The following is a 16,390-nucleotide window of genomic DNA, read 5'->3' on the forward strand; positions in this document are numbered from 1 at the left end:
GCTTACTTCTATATTGTAAATAGCTAGAGGCCACCCAACTGTTCCGCCTTAGTTATGTTTATAGCTCATCTCCTGCCTTTCTCCTGTGTGCCAATATAACCTTTCTATTGCTTGACACTATTTTCTTTCACACATCACAGGCAAATTCAATCTAGTTCTCCCATTTGCCATCCACTTCTTTCTTTTGCCCATTCTCATGTCCTGATTCACTCTTGTCTCACTGAGAATGCTGTCTTCCCATCTCTTATACACGTATCTTTCTTGTCTTGGAAGCATAGCATCGGGAGGGACCACAAGGGCCATGTTGTCTTAACGCACACACACACGCCATGCAGGAATGCACAATTAAAGCACTTCTGAAAGAGGCCCACCCAAGCTATGCTTAAAGTTCTCCAAAGATGGAGAGTCCACCACCTTCTGAAGCAATCTAGTCACTGTTTCTTCCACACATGGAATGCTCATTTTGAGCTCTCCAGAGTGATGATACAGTGGTTTGAATGCTGGACTTGGGTTCTGGAACTTGAGGGTCTGAATCCCCACAGAAGCATACTGTGTGGCCTTCTGAATGAACCTTGCCAAGAAAACTCCCACTATAGGTTCACTTTCGTTGTTGTGTGACTTGAAGTCATTTCCAATTTATGTGACCCTAAGACAAACCTATCATGGGATTTTCTTGGTGATATTTGTTCAGAGGAGGTTTGCTATTGCTATCCTTTGAGGCTAAGAGCAAGTGACTTACTCAGTGTCACCAGTGAGTTTCATGGCTGAGATGGGAATCAAACCCTGGTCTCCAGGGTTGTAGTCCAACATTCATACTGCTACGTCATACTGGATCTCAGGTTCACTTTAGGGTTGCCATAAGTTTAAAAAAAACAACAACTTGAAAGCACAAAACCAGCTTAAAGCTATATTTTGAAGCTAGTTCTTTTTTATGGATAAAAGACTGGATTAAATTAGAAGACAAAAAGCTACTAAAATTAGAAGGTTCTAAATTAAGATTTGGGTTCCATGCCTATTTATTCTATGAGAAAGTGCAGGTAAATAGGGACTGTAATAAAGTGTGTGGGGGGAGAATATATCCCCCAAAGCCATTATGGGTATCACCCCATGAGGCTTTATTGAGAACAGATCCTCAGAGGAAAGAAAAATGTTGAAATTATAATGAAATCCTAAAGAAAGACCGGAATGGTTATGAAATGAAAACATTAGAACAAATTAGATCAGAAGGTCAAAATTGTGGATGATTTCTGTATCAACAATTGAAATTAAAGATTTATAACGGATAAAAAAACAGTAGGAATAACAAATGCTAAGACTGATCTAGAGGAAATTATTTTGTTGGAGAAACCTACCCTTCTATCAAGAATGTATAAAAAGTTATTAGAAATGTTCACGAAAGAAGACATAATAAAAGAAAATATGATCCAATGGGCAAAAAACTGTGGACAAACATTAAAATTAAGTCAGTGGGAGAGATCTTGGAGTAAAAGATTAAAATATTCGGCCAGTCAAAATGTAAAAGAAAATTTCTATAAAATTCTATATAGATGACATGTCTCTCCAGACAAAATAAGCAGAACATATGGAAAAGGGAATCATTTATGTTGGAAGTACGAGAGGGGGAAAGGGACTTTTTCACTTCTGGTGGACCTGCATAGAAGCAAAAAGATATTGGAAAGAGATACATGGTGGCATAAAAGAAATATTAGAAATTCATTTAGAATTTAGACCTGAAATTTTATTCTTGAATATGATAGATGGAAAACAAATACAGAAAATATATTTTCTATATATTGACGGCAGCTAGGTTAGTGTATGCAAAGTCTGCAGAGTAGGTTAGTATTGGAAAGTAAGAAAAGAAATACAAATTGATGAATGGGTTATTAAATTACTTGATATGATAGAGGCAGACATACTGTCAAAAAGTTTAAAAGAAAATACAAAGGAAATCAATATAGAAGATTGGGACAAAATGTACATGTATATAAAGAAGAAGTAGGTGAACATCCCGATTATAAGTATAATGGGAAAAAATGGAAAAGAGTAAGAAAAGAAAAAAGGAGAAAAATTAGTAAAATTTATGGAATAATTTATACTATAGTATAATTTAAGATATTTGTGTAAAGACAAGAAGGGTAAACTGATTAAAAGCTTTGTTTTGAATAGGATATGCAGATATGAAGAATAAATATATGAATTGATGAAGGGGTGGTTATTGGAAGTCTTTTTAAATGTACTGTATCGTATGAATGATTTGTTATGTATTTTTTAATGTTTCAATGCCTCTGAATGGATGGATGGATGTTTGTTATCATTGTAACAAATGAATAATAATAAAAAAGAAAGCATAAAACAACAGCAGCAATTCCTTCCTTCTGCTTCCTGAGGCATACCATGTTTGTGCCTAGGCTTCATTGCCACAAGGACAATACAGTGTAAGATAATGTTTAATGCTTTTGCTTTGAGCACTCTTAAGCACAATATAAATGCTATGTTGGTGCATCAGGTATGCTGATGAAGTACAACTTGGTGTACTTCATGGTCAAAAGTAATCATTTTGGAGCAGGTTAGGGGGGGTTGTTTTTTGTTTTGTTTTTGCTTTTCATTCAGGAAAAGAGGCAGTACAGTTGGCCCTTCTATCTGTGTCCCCAGATTCAAACAGCCATGGCTTGAAAATATATATTTTTTAAAATTCAGAAAGCAAACTTTGATTTTGTCATTTTATTTAAGGGGCACCACTTTACTATGCCATTGTGTATAATGGGACTTGAGCATCCATGGATTTTGTAACCCACAGGGGATCCTGGAATCAAACCCCAGGCCCACTGTAGTCATCTATGAATTTCCAACCAAAAGTTTCTACTTTGGATTATCCATTTTGCAAATAGCAACAATTTTAAAAAACAGTTTAAAAAATAATAGTGCAGCATAGCTTCTCCTGTTTCCAAACTGATTTAAAATGCACAGTCTTGGATCTCCAAAGCTGGCTTCCAAAAATGACCAATAGAGGCACACACTAATAGTTATACTTCCAGGGCAATGAACTGTAGCTTCCTTGGCTTAGGAAAAGTCACTTTTGGTAAATTTTGAGAATTCCATTTTAAAAGGAGCATGGATACTAAGAAAAGCAATAATTTAAAATGCCCTCTCTAAATCATATCAGTTAGTTCTGGTTTAATATCTGCTGATTTGATAATTAGCTGTCTGCAATTTTACTGCTTTAGCCTTTTAGTGTTGTATGCTGTTTTCTATGGATTGATTTCAGAAATATGCAGCATACATAAGTGGTAAATTAAGCTGAATAGTCACCAGCAAATCATGTAAACAACTCCAAAAAATTACCACCTGCCCAAATATGCCTGCATGCCTTACTTTAAGCTTGCTCAAAATGTATCCTATTTTCTGTAGTCAAGAAATTCAGACCACTAGGAAAGTTGAGTCACTGCCTAAGTGCCATATATACTTTTCTAAGGCTACAGACCTACAAAACATTTACTCATAAATCATTTCTTGGGAGGTGCTGTCAGATCATTTTGTTTGAGCACAGGATTCATTAAGTGTGGCTGAAAAGATTTATCAACTATCTTGTCTATCAGCAAGTGTCACTGAACAATTACTAAGGCTACTTTTCACAAAAAGCAGATGAGGTGCTAGACCTGTTTTTGGCTTTCAGCCTGAAGATAGTTCCTCAAAGTGCTAGATATTGTTGCACCACAGAATATCCCTGTACACAGAAAGCTAGCATGCCAGGGGAAAGGATTGTAAGCCAGCCTTTCTCATCTCATTTAGCTTTTACATACCCTTAAAAGGATCGGATCCCATCTGATCTTGGAAGCTAAACAATGTCAGTTCTGATTAGTATTTGGATGGGAGACCTCCAATGAATACCAGGTGCTGTAGGCTATATTTAAGAAGAAGGAACTGGCAAAACTACCTCTGATTATTCCTTGCCTAAGAAAACCCTATGGAATTTATGGTATTACCATTAGCCAACAGGCAATACACACACAGATACACACACAAACACAGATCAAATTATGTGAATCCCTATCTTCAGCTCCCAAAGGGCCAAAGCCGACAAAAAAGTTTATTTTGTGCTGCTCTTTGTGAGAATTATCCCTTAAGTTTGGCTTGGAATTAGCAATGTAAATATCTTCTCTTTGTGTAGAATACTGCTGACTTTTTTTTTAATCAGACCTTTCAATATTTTAAACACTGATTAGAATATTTGTTAATAAATCTTGAACTGCAGACATCATGTATGGATGTTGGGAAGGAATAATTCTTGTACAATGCTTCTTGGTGGAAATCAGAAACTGTTTCTGGGGCTGAAGAAATCATAATTGCTTGGGTCTTTGGAATTTGATGTGTGGAGGTAAGGAATAGCAATGTATTTTTCTAGCCCTACCTTGAGTCTCTAACTTTGGCACTAAAGCATTTGAATTTGAAATATTTTTTTCCAGCTCCACTCAGTCCTCTTCTAAATCCATGCCAATACAGGGGGACAAGAGAATATTTAATTCTCATAATAGATCAGATAGTGATTGAACCAGATTTGTGGAGCCTGCAGCACATAAACTGGCAGCTCAGTCTGTTTCTAACAGGTGCCGACTCAGTCAAGAGTGATTTGCGCTTCTCCCCCTCTCTCCTCCAACTTTTTTTTTTAAGAGGCAGAAATGTGCATATCCATCCAAGCAAAACTGAACTGCCTAACACTTTTTCTGTTTTCACAGAAGGCTAAGGTTTTATCCTCAGGCAAAGTCTCCACTCTGGACCGGCTGCTGTAAATCCTCTGGGCCTTGGCAAAAGCCTGACTTGTTAGCTCGTTTTTTACTTAATTTGTGATGCTGGCACAAATTCTTGCCTCAGCCCAGGGCTCTTGACTCAGCTCTCCTAAATCGGTGCATTGACACATTTTAGAGGAAAGAAACATCCCCTCCCAAGGCCTGAAAGGAAACTCTTCCAAATGAGATTCTTTAACTTGGAATCAGAATAAAGGAAGACTTTGAACACTTTCAAAATTATATACTGCTTTTTTTAGAATTGTTCGTTAAAATAACAGCACCGTATAGTCTCTCCTGACTTAAAAATAAATAATTTTGGATTTTCTTTACCAATAGCATCTACATGTTGCTTTTATTTGGTTTCTAAAGTCTTTGCTACTACTAAGCCTCAAAAGCAGTTTGGTGAAAGAGGATAAATAAGGGATCCCTATTTAAGCAAGCGGAAGAGGGTCAGGTACTGCATCACCTCCCATATTCCTAAGGTAATGCCAGAAAAGGCAGCTTGTTATAAAGTTGGATTAAACAGAGATGCAAAGGCTATGCAATAGAGGAAGAGTTACAGAATACTTGTTGGGTTGAAACATGTAGTTATGGTTTTTGTTTGTTTTTTAGCACTACTGTACTAACTTGGATATGAACAAAATGGGTCTCTTTTTCAAAGAAATTTGGTGCAAGATGACAACAGGGCCAGGAACTGGTAGTATGCTTCTGCCAGATGCCATAGCTTTCACTGGATCTATTACTCTTCATCCCTCCTCCATTTCCTACCCTCTGCACCTAAAACGCATACCCCAGAGAGCTCAGTTAGGAGAGGGAAGGGGGAAAGATTCTAATTTTTCTAGCATCAGGCATGGAGATTCACTGTTTGGTCTTGGTTCAGATGACAAACTATAGCCTTAGTTTGTCAGTTCTAAATGTTAGCTCCAACTAGAATAGTCCCACTGCATCAATTTGATTCATCTGGTTGAATTGTGACTAACAGTTGGATTTTGGCTTATATAACTTTCAGATTAATTTGTTAAAAATGGCTATTTCTTTGGTTGTTTAACAGAAATCCATCACATTATACCTAGCACGTCCCTTCTGATCATGCTCTTTGTCACAAAGAGACAAATAGGAAGTCAAATGGTCAAGAGGGTTGATGTCTCTTCAGTTGGCCCCAACTGAAACTGCAGATTAATGCCTGAGTTGTGGTGGTACTGCTTTAGAAGGAGTTCGATGAAACATACTGGATGAAAGGATGGCAGTGGGCAAATGGTTTATGCACTGTAATTTGGGAAAGGTTTGGGATAGGATGAAGAGAGTTACGTTTTGAATAAATAACTACTGTATTAAATATGAACTCTTTGTTACATATAAAGTATATACAGTTTGAGCATTGCTAATCTGAAAAGCTCCAAAAAGTGAAACTTTTTTGCTACTAGCCACCTTCTTCCTTCTTTGAAGCAATGGCTGTGGTGTTCCTGCTTGTTTGTCTCTCAGATCTTCAGTTTCTTCCCCAGCCTCATGTCTGATACAAGTATTAAATAAGTAAGATGTGAGACTGGAGAGAGATTCAAAGATCTGTGAAACAGTGGAAGATGTGGCTTAATGTCTTCTTAGTCTTTACTCGTTTGTTAAAATAAGTCATTCATTTATGTTTCTGGTGATGTTTGATATATTAAAATGATTTTTCCTTTTCTTGTTTATTATAATAGAGGAAGAAGAGGAGCAGGTGCCAACAGATGGAGGAACTTCAGCAGAGGCCATGCAGGTTCCTTTGGAGGAAGAAGGAGAAATGGAAGAAGATGAAGCTGTTAATGATGAAAATTACTTAAGCAAGAGACCACTGGAAAGCCCAGAATCTGAGGAAATGCCAGCTATGAAGCGACCAAAACTAGCTAGCATAAAGGGAGAGGCTCTGGATGGGACAGTGGAGCCACGTGAGCCTCTTAGTTCAATAAACACCCAGAAAGTACCACCAATGCTTTCTCCTGTTTGTGTTCAGGATAGTGCAGATCAGGTCCCTCTCTCTCCTGAGCCTCCCATACTGGCTCCTATTGCAAAATCACAGTTGCCAGTTTCTAAACCACTGGAACCAAGAGCATTTGTACCTAAAGCAAAGGTGAAAACAACCTCTCCAGGGCAGAAGACTAAAGTTCCAAAAGGTGCCCCATCCCCTGCAGCTGTTGGAAGCCCCATTCGTTCACCAAAAACTGGAACCAAAGAGAAAAAATCAGCAGGCCGAGTCAAGAGTCCTAAAAGCCCTAAGAGTCCAAAGGTTCCAGCTCCAGTTCCTCAAATAGCAATCAAGCAGGAGGCACCAAGCAGAACTCCCTTAGCAGCGTTAAGTGAAAAGATGGGGAAAGAGAATATCCAAATAAAACAAGTTCCACCTCCAGCTGACCCTGGGAAACCCATCAGTGAGAATCCAACAAAGAAAGTGGTAGTGACAGATAAGACAATAGAAGATTCCATTGATGCTGTAATTGCCCGTGCATGTGCCGAACGGGATCCTGATCCATTTGAGTTTTCTTCAGGGTCAGAATCTGAAGGTGACATTTTTACCAGTCCTAAAAGACTCTCTCTGTCAGAAACTACAACTCCTAAACCTTCTGTTTCAGCCAACAGTAGTGTAAATAAAGCGGGAAGCACCCCCATTCCTCCTTCTGGTGGAACATCAAGTTCAGACATTTCATGGACAATGGATGACTCAATAGATGAAGTCATTCGGAAAGCAAACATGGGAAATCCTGCTAATTTACCCACAAACTTTCCTTATTTTTCATCTCCTTCTGCTTCTCCACCAACTCCAGAACCTCTACTCAAAATTTACGAGGAGAAAACTAAATTGGCTTCAGCAGTAGAAGTAAAAAAGAAGCTGAAAAAAGAGCTAAAGACAAAAATGAAAAAGAAAGAGAAGCAGAAGGACAAGGAGAAGAACAAAGAGAGGAACAAAGACAAGGAGAAAAACAAAGACAAGGATAAAGACAAGGAAGGAGGCAAAGAAATGAAATTTCCATGGAAGGATCTGATCAGAGATGATGATTTGGATTCATACAAGTTCAAAATGAAGGACTTTGATGATGACCCAAAAGTGAAGGTAAAAGATGGCAGTACCAAAAAAGAGCGCGAGAAGCATAAGGACAAGAAAAAAGATAAAGAAAAAGGCAAGAAAGATAAAGAGAAGAAAGAAAAAGAGAAAGCAAAAGACAAAAAAGAAAAGATGAAAACTGCATCGGTGCCTCTTGTTTTGCCTCCCAAAGACCTGGCTTTGCCTTTGTTCAGTACTCCGACTGGTATGAAACTCCCAACTTTGTTGGCCCCTCTCTCAACAGTGCTACCTGACAAACTCTTTGAAGAGAAAGAGAAGCCCAAAGAAAAAAAGAAAGACAAAAAGGAGAAGAAGAAGAAAAAAGAGAGGGAGAAAGACAAAGAGAAGGAGAAGAAAGAGAAGGAGAAAGAAAAAAAGGAAAGAGAGAAAAAAGAGAAGGAGAAAGAGAAACACAAACATGAAAAAGTAAGCCATTTTTATATGACTGAGGTTTATCACTCTGCTTTCTTTTCTGACAACAGAACTACACTGGATCAACATCTGAAAAATAAGGTGAAATCTGGTTCACCTTTCCTGCTGGAGGAGCTTCTTTTAGGGAACCAAGAGGGGTGTGGTTCTTCCCTCTCTCCCTTACTTGCTCTCAAAAACTGTACTAGAAAGTTGAGTAGTCCTCCAGAGTAAATGGGAAAGAAGCTTCAGATAGAGAGAGAATTCCCTCTTACTGTTCATGTTCTAAGACAAAGTATTAAGCATAAAAACAGAATGCCTTCAAAGAGTTTCACAACTGTTATAAAAGTTGTAAAACTAGTAAATAACATATTTTGGAGATATACCATATATACTCGACTATAAGTCGACCTCACGTATAAGTCGAGGGTAACTTTTGAGGCTTAAATTATAGATTTTGCTATGACCCATGGATAAGTCGAGGGTAAAACTTAGGGGCATATAGCAAAGGCTCTAAAGGATGAAGCAAAGCAAAACAATGTCAAAGAACTTAGAAAATTCCAGAAGATATAACTCTTTGTGCTTACTCTTAAGACTGGATGGATGAGAGAGTAGGGGGAGTGTCAGTGCTTCACATGTTATACTCTTGCTTTTCAACAGGAGATTTTTTTTCTTTTAAATAAGAGTTATGATACAATACTTACATTGATTGACCTATGAATAAGTCGAGTCAGTTTTTTCGGATCAATTTTTTGACCTAAATTTCTAGACTTATACATGAGTATATACAGTGCCTTCCAGTACTCCAGTGACAACACTGCTTTTAAAATTAGAAACTGGTGATGAAAACTCCATCATTTTAAATTAGCAGCTTCTAGAAATATATCTCTGGATATAAATATCATTGCCCCAATGAGTTTGCAATCTGCTCTTGACCAGCAGAGTAGCTGTTCTGAGTTGTTGGTAGAGGGAGGCAAGCGTAAGGTAAATAAATGCAAACACTGCTCATTACATCTGTCTTTCCTGCTAGGCCCATACTTTCACTGGTAAAGCACTGTCTCTCAGGAAATCCATTGAAGGGCTTTTGTACTGTCATGTGCCAGTTGCATAAATATATTTGCTCCATTAGCTTATTCAGGCCTATACATCATAATAAACTAATGTTTTAAAGAAACTTGAGCTCTGAGAATGTATTAGGAAGGACTGATAGTTTAATTGGAGCATATTACAGAAGAGCCCAGGTTCAGTCTCCAGTAAGGAAAGTAATTCCAACTTAAAAGAGTATCAGGTCTGGGAAGGGCCAGGCCAGACCCACTACTGCTCAATGGAAACAGTACTAGGTAAGATGAAGCAGTGGTTTCACTCAGTACAGACCAACCTCCGTATGCACAGTGGATTTGTTCCCAAACTTACTGCAAATAGCGAGAACCAGTGGAAGTTAACTATAGAGTTGTGCTGAAGGACCTCCAGGTGTTTAGAAAGACCTTTTTTCTGGACACAGGTAGATGAAACCACAGTTATTGATCCCATGAATATGGGGGTTGAACAGTATAGAGGAGATTTGTATGTTAAGCAACAGATAGAGTAGTGCAGCTTTGATGATATAATGTAGGGTTTGGGAACCTTATGCCTTTCAAATGTTGTTCGACTCTCAAGAGTCTCAGCCATCATGGCTAGTGATCTAGAATCATGAGAGCTGTAGTCCAACAATATTTGGAAAACCACAAGTTCTCCTCCCAGGTACAATGAATTATTCAAAATATAATTTCATACTTCCAGGTTGCCATGAGATCTGACAGTAAAATGAGCACCCAGTGGTCTGCATCCAGTTTGTTACTTCCAACTAAAGTAGACAAATTGAAGCAATGAAAACTTATTAAGCAACACTTATCTAATTCTGTTGATTCGGGGGGTATTCTACAGTTGACAGTAACAATTAGATTTAACTCAGTGTAAAAAGAGAGATGGGATGGGATTAAAAATGAAGAGCATGTGGTTAATTTAGCCCAGTGGTTATCAAACCGTGGGAAGGGACCCCCAGGAGAGGTGCAAGAGTTGCTTAAGTGGAGCATGGCACTTGAAGGCCCTGATCCCTCCTCCTCTTCCCCTTTCCTTTCCCCTTCCCAACGTTTTTTCTGTCCTGGAGGGAAGGGAACGAGAAAAGGCAAGAAGAGCACTTGGAGCCTCTGGCTCAAGGGGGAGGAAGATGGGAGCTACTATATATACTCATGTATAAGTCTAGAAATTTTAGTCAAAAAACTGACCTCAGAAAACTGAGTTGACTTATCAGTGGGTCAATGTAAGTATTGTACTTTAACTCCTGTAAAAAAAAGAAGAACTATCCCTTGGTGAAAGGCAAGAGTGCAATCTCTCTTAGAAGCATTGACCCCCTTCTATTCTCTCATTCATCCAGCCTTTAATATCAGCAGAAAGTTATGCTTGCTGGGATTTTACCCTCAACTTATCCACGGATCATATCAAAATCCATTATTTTGGCCCCACAAGCTGCCCTCAATTTATATATGAGGTCAACTTATAGTCGAGTATATATGATATTTCCTTATAAAATGTTAAAATATGAATGTACATGAATGTATAAACAAAAATACACAGACACAAAACAAAATATTTTCACGTACTGTGCCAAATGGGGGGGTGACGTCTGGATGTAGATGTAAATGGAGTCACAGTGGTAAAAAGTTTGTGAACCAACAGTTCAGACATTTTCATAGAAAACTGAAATATCTTTTTAGCATAGAATTTTCTGCCTTGCTGACACAAACAGTTGGAATCTGCGATTCGTTTGCTTTTGAGAGCAAGAGATGTTATACCTGGGTTTATTCCACAAGGAATTTTGTAAGATTATTATTATTATTATTATTATTATTATTATTATTAACCTTTATTTAGAAAGCACTGTAAATTTGCACAGCGCTGAACATACAATCTTTTAATTAGATGGCTCCCTGCCCTCAGGCTTACAATCTGAAAAGACACGACACAAAAGGAGAAGGGAGTGGTGGAGGGGAAGGGGATGAGGTCCAGCAGTCTTCTCTACCTCCAAGGCCTGGACCAAGGCAGATGGACTGGAGGGAGGGCCTCGCTTCTTAATGGCTGGTTAATCTTCTTCCAGGGAGGCCTGGTGGAGCTAGGCTGCCTCTCTCTCCCTTAAGATGGTGGATGAAGGGATGGCTTGTCTTACAGATTGTTTGTTCATATCTGCTGAAACTATGCTTTGCCAGCTTTATTTTTCATAAAATTATCATAAATACATTGCAGTGTTGTCTTATCAGGTACTCCCGGGTTCCTGTAATCTACCCATGTGTTTTAGTGTTTTGGAGTGAGAGAGAAGTTCCCATCACCTTGCTTTCCTTGGGTTTATATTGCCCCTGATTTCATAGATACAGCATTCCTCCTCTGAAGGAGAATAGGTTTTGCAGGGTTTTGGGGTATTTGGAAGGTGAAGAGCAGGAGAAGAGAAAGTTTTAGATCTTTGTGGGGACATAGATGAAAGAGGGTAGTTCTGTTAGTGAGAAAATAAGGTCATTTGGAATAGAAAGAGAATTCAGGCAGTGTGTTTTCGTATTTTTCCATCTACCATCCATTTGCCCTCATGTTCTCTCCCAAACTTTTTTTTTATTGAAGTTTTTGACTTAAGAACCTCTCTTTCATACTTATAATATTCCAGTTAGGTATAGAATTGAATTCACGCATAAATCAGTACTTATACTGTACATTGCAGTAGTCTTTGCATAGGGATATTGTTGCTAATTGTTATCTAAAGCATTAATGTTTTTCACAGATACTGTCCAGAACAGTGACATGTGCACCAATTCTCAAATGATTAAGCTGTATCTAGACAAAATGAAATGGTTGTCTTCCAATACTGATCATTATTTTTTTGTAATTCAGTGTACCATTAGGACTATAATGTTATGATATAACCTATTAAAAGTCTATTCTTTATAGCCCTAAAATATATTGTATTATAGGAAAAGCAATATAAGCTTGGGCAGATTACATTGACAAAGCTTCCTGTTACCTTGGTGAAAAGTCCCTGTCAAAAGATAAACTTTAAAGCTAGACTGCATGAAAGAGTCCCTAGATAGAATTAAAATTTAAACTGATCTTGACAGATAAGCCTTTTTGAGAGAAAAAAATAGACAGAAAAAGTCCACCTCTTTGCTGCAAGTCAGGATTTTAAAAATAAATTTCCCCCCTTTTAAATCTCTTGAGTGATTTTCATTTTTTGCAAGGCTGCTCTGCTGGTGTCCTGGAAAAACGGAGAGTTAGAGCTTTATCAGTTGGTGCCCTGAGGTATGTGGCAAAGAAGCTAAATCCTTGAAGATTAGTAAAAAGGGAAAAAAATGCAGCACATGGCAATAAGGGGCTTATATGACTACTAGTATTAGTTCAGGTGAAAGAAGTATTGCTTATACATAAAACTGGACAAATCCACTGACAATGTATTTTTAGTTAGCTACAAAGGAGTCTTATATTGCTGGACTTTACCTCTTTGGTGATTTGGGAAGCTTAGTAATCCACTGTAAATGCTCTTCTACTGGCCTGAATTCTCAGTATTACTTCAGAATTGCAGCTCTTTAATTTTTAACCACCACTAGTTCATGTCCCCTTAACATCCTGGTTATTTCATTTTATTTTTTTAAAAAAGATCAGTCTATCTCTGTCTCTGTCTCTCTCTCTCTTTCTCTCTCTCTCACGCACGCACATACACACATAGTCTTTCACATGCACTTAACACATATATTCAACTCTAACTCCTAGTCTCCAGTTCTTTAAATATAGAATTATGAATTTATCATTGATTCCCCATTGTGACAATTGCATAAAAATTAAGGTGATCTGAAAAGTTGATTCCAGAAGTAAGACAGTGTGTGAGGGAATCTCTATCCTTGAAAACTGGTCATTGAAAGGGGAAAAATGTTTTCCATCCATTCTCTTCTAATTGATTGCAATTTCTGCTTTAAAAGTTTCCTTTAAAATTATTTCTTAAAAGCTGTTTTGCGTGGTGTTCATACAATCAGTACCTTGTGTGGCTGAAGAATATCATAAAGCAACTGACGGTAGGCTACATTTGAGAGGTTAACTAAACATTAATATGTTTGGCTGCCTTCTTTTTTCTCTCTATTTGATTTTAGGAATACTTTGGCTGACTTTGCACAGCAGAAATAATGCAGTTTGACACCGCTTTAATTGTCATGGATCCATCCTATGGAATCCTGGGATCTGTGGTTTGTTGTTGCACTAGAATGTTCCTATAGGGAAGGTTAAATATTTTACAAAACTATAAATCCTAGAATTCCTAGCACTGAACCGTGGCAATTAAAGCAATGTCAAGCTGCTTTATTTTTGCAGTGCAAATTCAGTCATTAAACAGATTCCAAAGTTAAGAAAATGAAGTGCTTTTATCTAGTGTTTGGCTTATGACATTTACTAATACAAGTAGTGATGGCTACTGTCTGAGAAAGCTTGGCAAAGAACTGTAAAAAGTTATTCTTTGGGACTACACTTTCCCAAGTCTCCCACTCAAAATGACCCCTGACTGGGAGGTTCTGCATTTAATTGTCCAAAAATCTTCTTCAACCTCTGGACGACTACTAGTCAGGGTAGCCAAATGAAATTCAAGCACTGTATCTCTGGATACCAGCTTCTGGGGACAAACATGATAGGAAAACCATTGTCTTCATGCACTACTTGTGCATGCCCAGAAGCAACTGGTTTATTTTGATCCTGCAAGATGATTCTTAACATGGTTATTTGCCAAATACCATTCTTGTATGTTGCCTAAATGGCAATGAACAATGTTGTAGAAAGGTAATCTCCTTTGTGAATTGTCACATTCCATCATAAAGCCAAAGACAGAAAGCAAGGTGATTAATTATTTTTTATTAAGGCTCCTTGCTGATTTATTAACCTGCTCTCAGCCAATTATATGTGAATGGTTTTGCAAAGTGTTAGTGAAGGTGCCTTTTTAGGATTCTTAAGGAAAAGGCCAATTTCAGATGGAAGGTCCTAAACAACCGAGAAAGTAAAGGCTACCACTTGATAAGAGCCATTTTTTAAATATTATTTTCTTCAAATTTGTAAATACAGAGTAAGGAACGTTCCCATGCACAGTGGCATACTAGTAGTCAAAGAACTTCATCCAATAAACAAGTTCAAGACTCACCAACATTGGTAGTACTTCATTTTGAAAAGTTACTATGTTGATTTCAGTTAGGTACTGTCAACTTGCTGCTTAGAAATCTGTAGTTATGTGGTTGGTGTCCAGACAGACCCTTTTCAGTTGTGACACCCTTTGGGTGAAATGCATCTCCTCCCCATACAGATCTTGTCTTAGGGTTTCTATAATTTGGAAGCGACTTGAAGGCACACAATAACAAATGCCAATGCATCATCTACTAGGTAGTTAGGGGCATGTTGTAATCTTTCCCAAATGGCTTTCTATGACTTCAGCTGGAATCTGTTCTACGGTGAATCTATATACAATATTTCTCATTATATGATGTCCTGTATAGATCCAGTCAATGTGATTTTTTCTTTGTAAAGTATGCAGCATATTTTTCACAGTGAAATATGTTTCCTTTAGCAGATCAAAGTGGAACCTGTTGTTCCTGCACCATCTCCTGTGATTCCCAGGCTGACATTGAAAGTGGGAGCTGGTCAGGACAAAATGTAAGTCCAAGTAATTTTACATGATGAAATCTTGATAGGCATGAGTTGTGGGTGATTTTGTCAGATGTCTTTCTTTCCTGCTTGTATTAAGCAGCACTCAATAAACTTTGCCCTGTTTTCTAATTAGTATATTCCTTGAACATACGTAATATTTCCTATAATAATTAATACTTTCTGTTTTCAATCAGTGAGGATCCCCTTAGAAGGCATGTTCAAACTACTATTTCTGGAAGGGGAGGAAATCTAGACAGTTATTTTGCTCTGCCCTCTAAAGGAGAGCAAGGTTATACTAGGGACAAGGTGGGGAAATTGTGGCCTGTCAACCATTGCTGCATGTCAAATCCACTTTTGTGGCCTCCAAGTCCCTTACCCCCCCCCCCCATTGTTTAAAATATGGCATGATTTTAGGAATAAAATCACCCCAAAATTGTATCCAAACACCCACAACAATTTGAAGTTGAAGGCTTTCATGGCCGGCATCCATGGTTTTTTGTGGGTTTTTCAGGCTATGTGGGCATGTTCTAGAAGATTTTCTTCCTTTCTCTGAAAATGCCAGCCACAGATGCTGGCGAAACATCAGGAAGAAAATCTTCTAGAACATGGCCACATAGCCCGAAAAACCCACAAAAAACCCACACACAACAATTCCCCAGAATCCTCCCTCCCCATTTCTTTTTTAACCTTTTCCATGAAAATGATAAGCTCCTTCTGATGACGACTAAACCCTTAGCATCTAAAATGGGAGGGGCCCTGCAAGACTCACTGCATGTACAGATCATGACAGATGAGAGCCTAACTGATAAGGAAACTACTGTCAAGAGCATGTAGGTCAAGGCCAGTGAACATACCCAATCAACTGGTTCAATTTGAGAGCCATCCATTTGGCACTCTGGGGGCACTCTAAGTTAGTCCAGAGTGTAGAATTAATACTTGTATGTAATTCCTTATCAGCAACAAAATCATGGTTTCTTTTCTTTACAACTAAAATGAGGATTTGACTTTTCCTCATTGGGCCATGTCCTAACCAGGGGAGGAGGGTGGTTGGAAGACAAAGTCTCATCAGCCTGGCATGGAATCATGCTTCCTTCTCTTGCTATGCCTGCCTCTGTGGGTTTGAGAAAGCAATGTGCAGAGAACAACAGAGCAGAGCAGCAAAAATTCAATTATACTGCAGCTGCAAAGCATTAGACCAAACCAAGCAATCCAGCCATCAGTGGCTGAGCAAGTAGAGAACAGAGGAGAGACTGACAAGCTTGAGGAGACAAGCAATGAGGCAGTGTCATTCCAGTGCAGAGCTACCCAAGTCCAACCACTCAAGATGAGAAAGAGAGAAGCAGTGAATAGGGGAAGAGATTATATAAGTAGAGGAGCTTCAGAAAGTATAGGGTCCAGCCCTGCCTAGAGTCTGGTCAGTATGGTATCACCCAAG

The 16,390-nt window shown here is 38.3% G+C and overlaps 1 protein-coding gene across 2 annotated transcripts in view; it reads left to right on the forward strand.

Moving 5' to 3' along the window:
- LOC149311641 (transcription initiation factor TFIID subunit 3-like) overlaps positions 1 to 16,390 on the forward strand; it is a 178,404-nt gene that overhangs the window by 113,268 nt on the left and 48,746 nt on the right. Inside the window, exons 3-4 of one of the 2 annotated variants that reach the window (XM_089527524.1) lie at positions 6,482 to 8,283; positions 14,876 to 14,961. In XM_089527524.1, coding sequence (XP_089383650.1) covers positions 6,482 to 8,283; positions 14,876 to 14,961 — 1,888 coding nt within the window. The remainder of the gene's footprint in view (positions 1 to 6,481; positions 8,284 to 14,875; positions 14,962 to 16,390) is intronic. The other variant, XM_089527525.1, reaches the window with a different exon arrangement.

Source organism: Sceloporus occidentalis, unplaced genomic scaffold (genome assembly GCF_023333645.1).
Source record: "Sceloporus occidentalis isolate IW3139 unplaced genomic scaffold, rSceOcc1.0.p SCAF_5, whole genome shotgun sequence".
Lineage (NCBI taxonomy): Eukaryota > Metazoa > Chordata > Lepidosauria > Squamata > Phrynosomatidae > Sceloporus > Sceloporus occidentalis.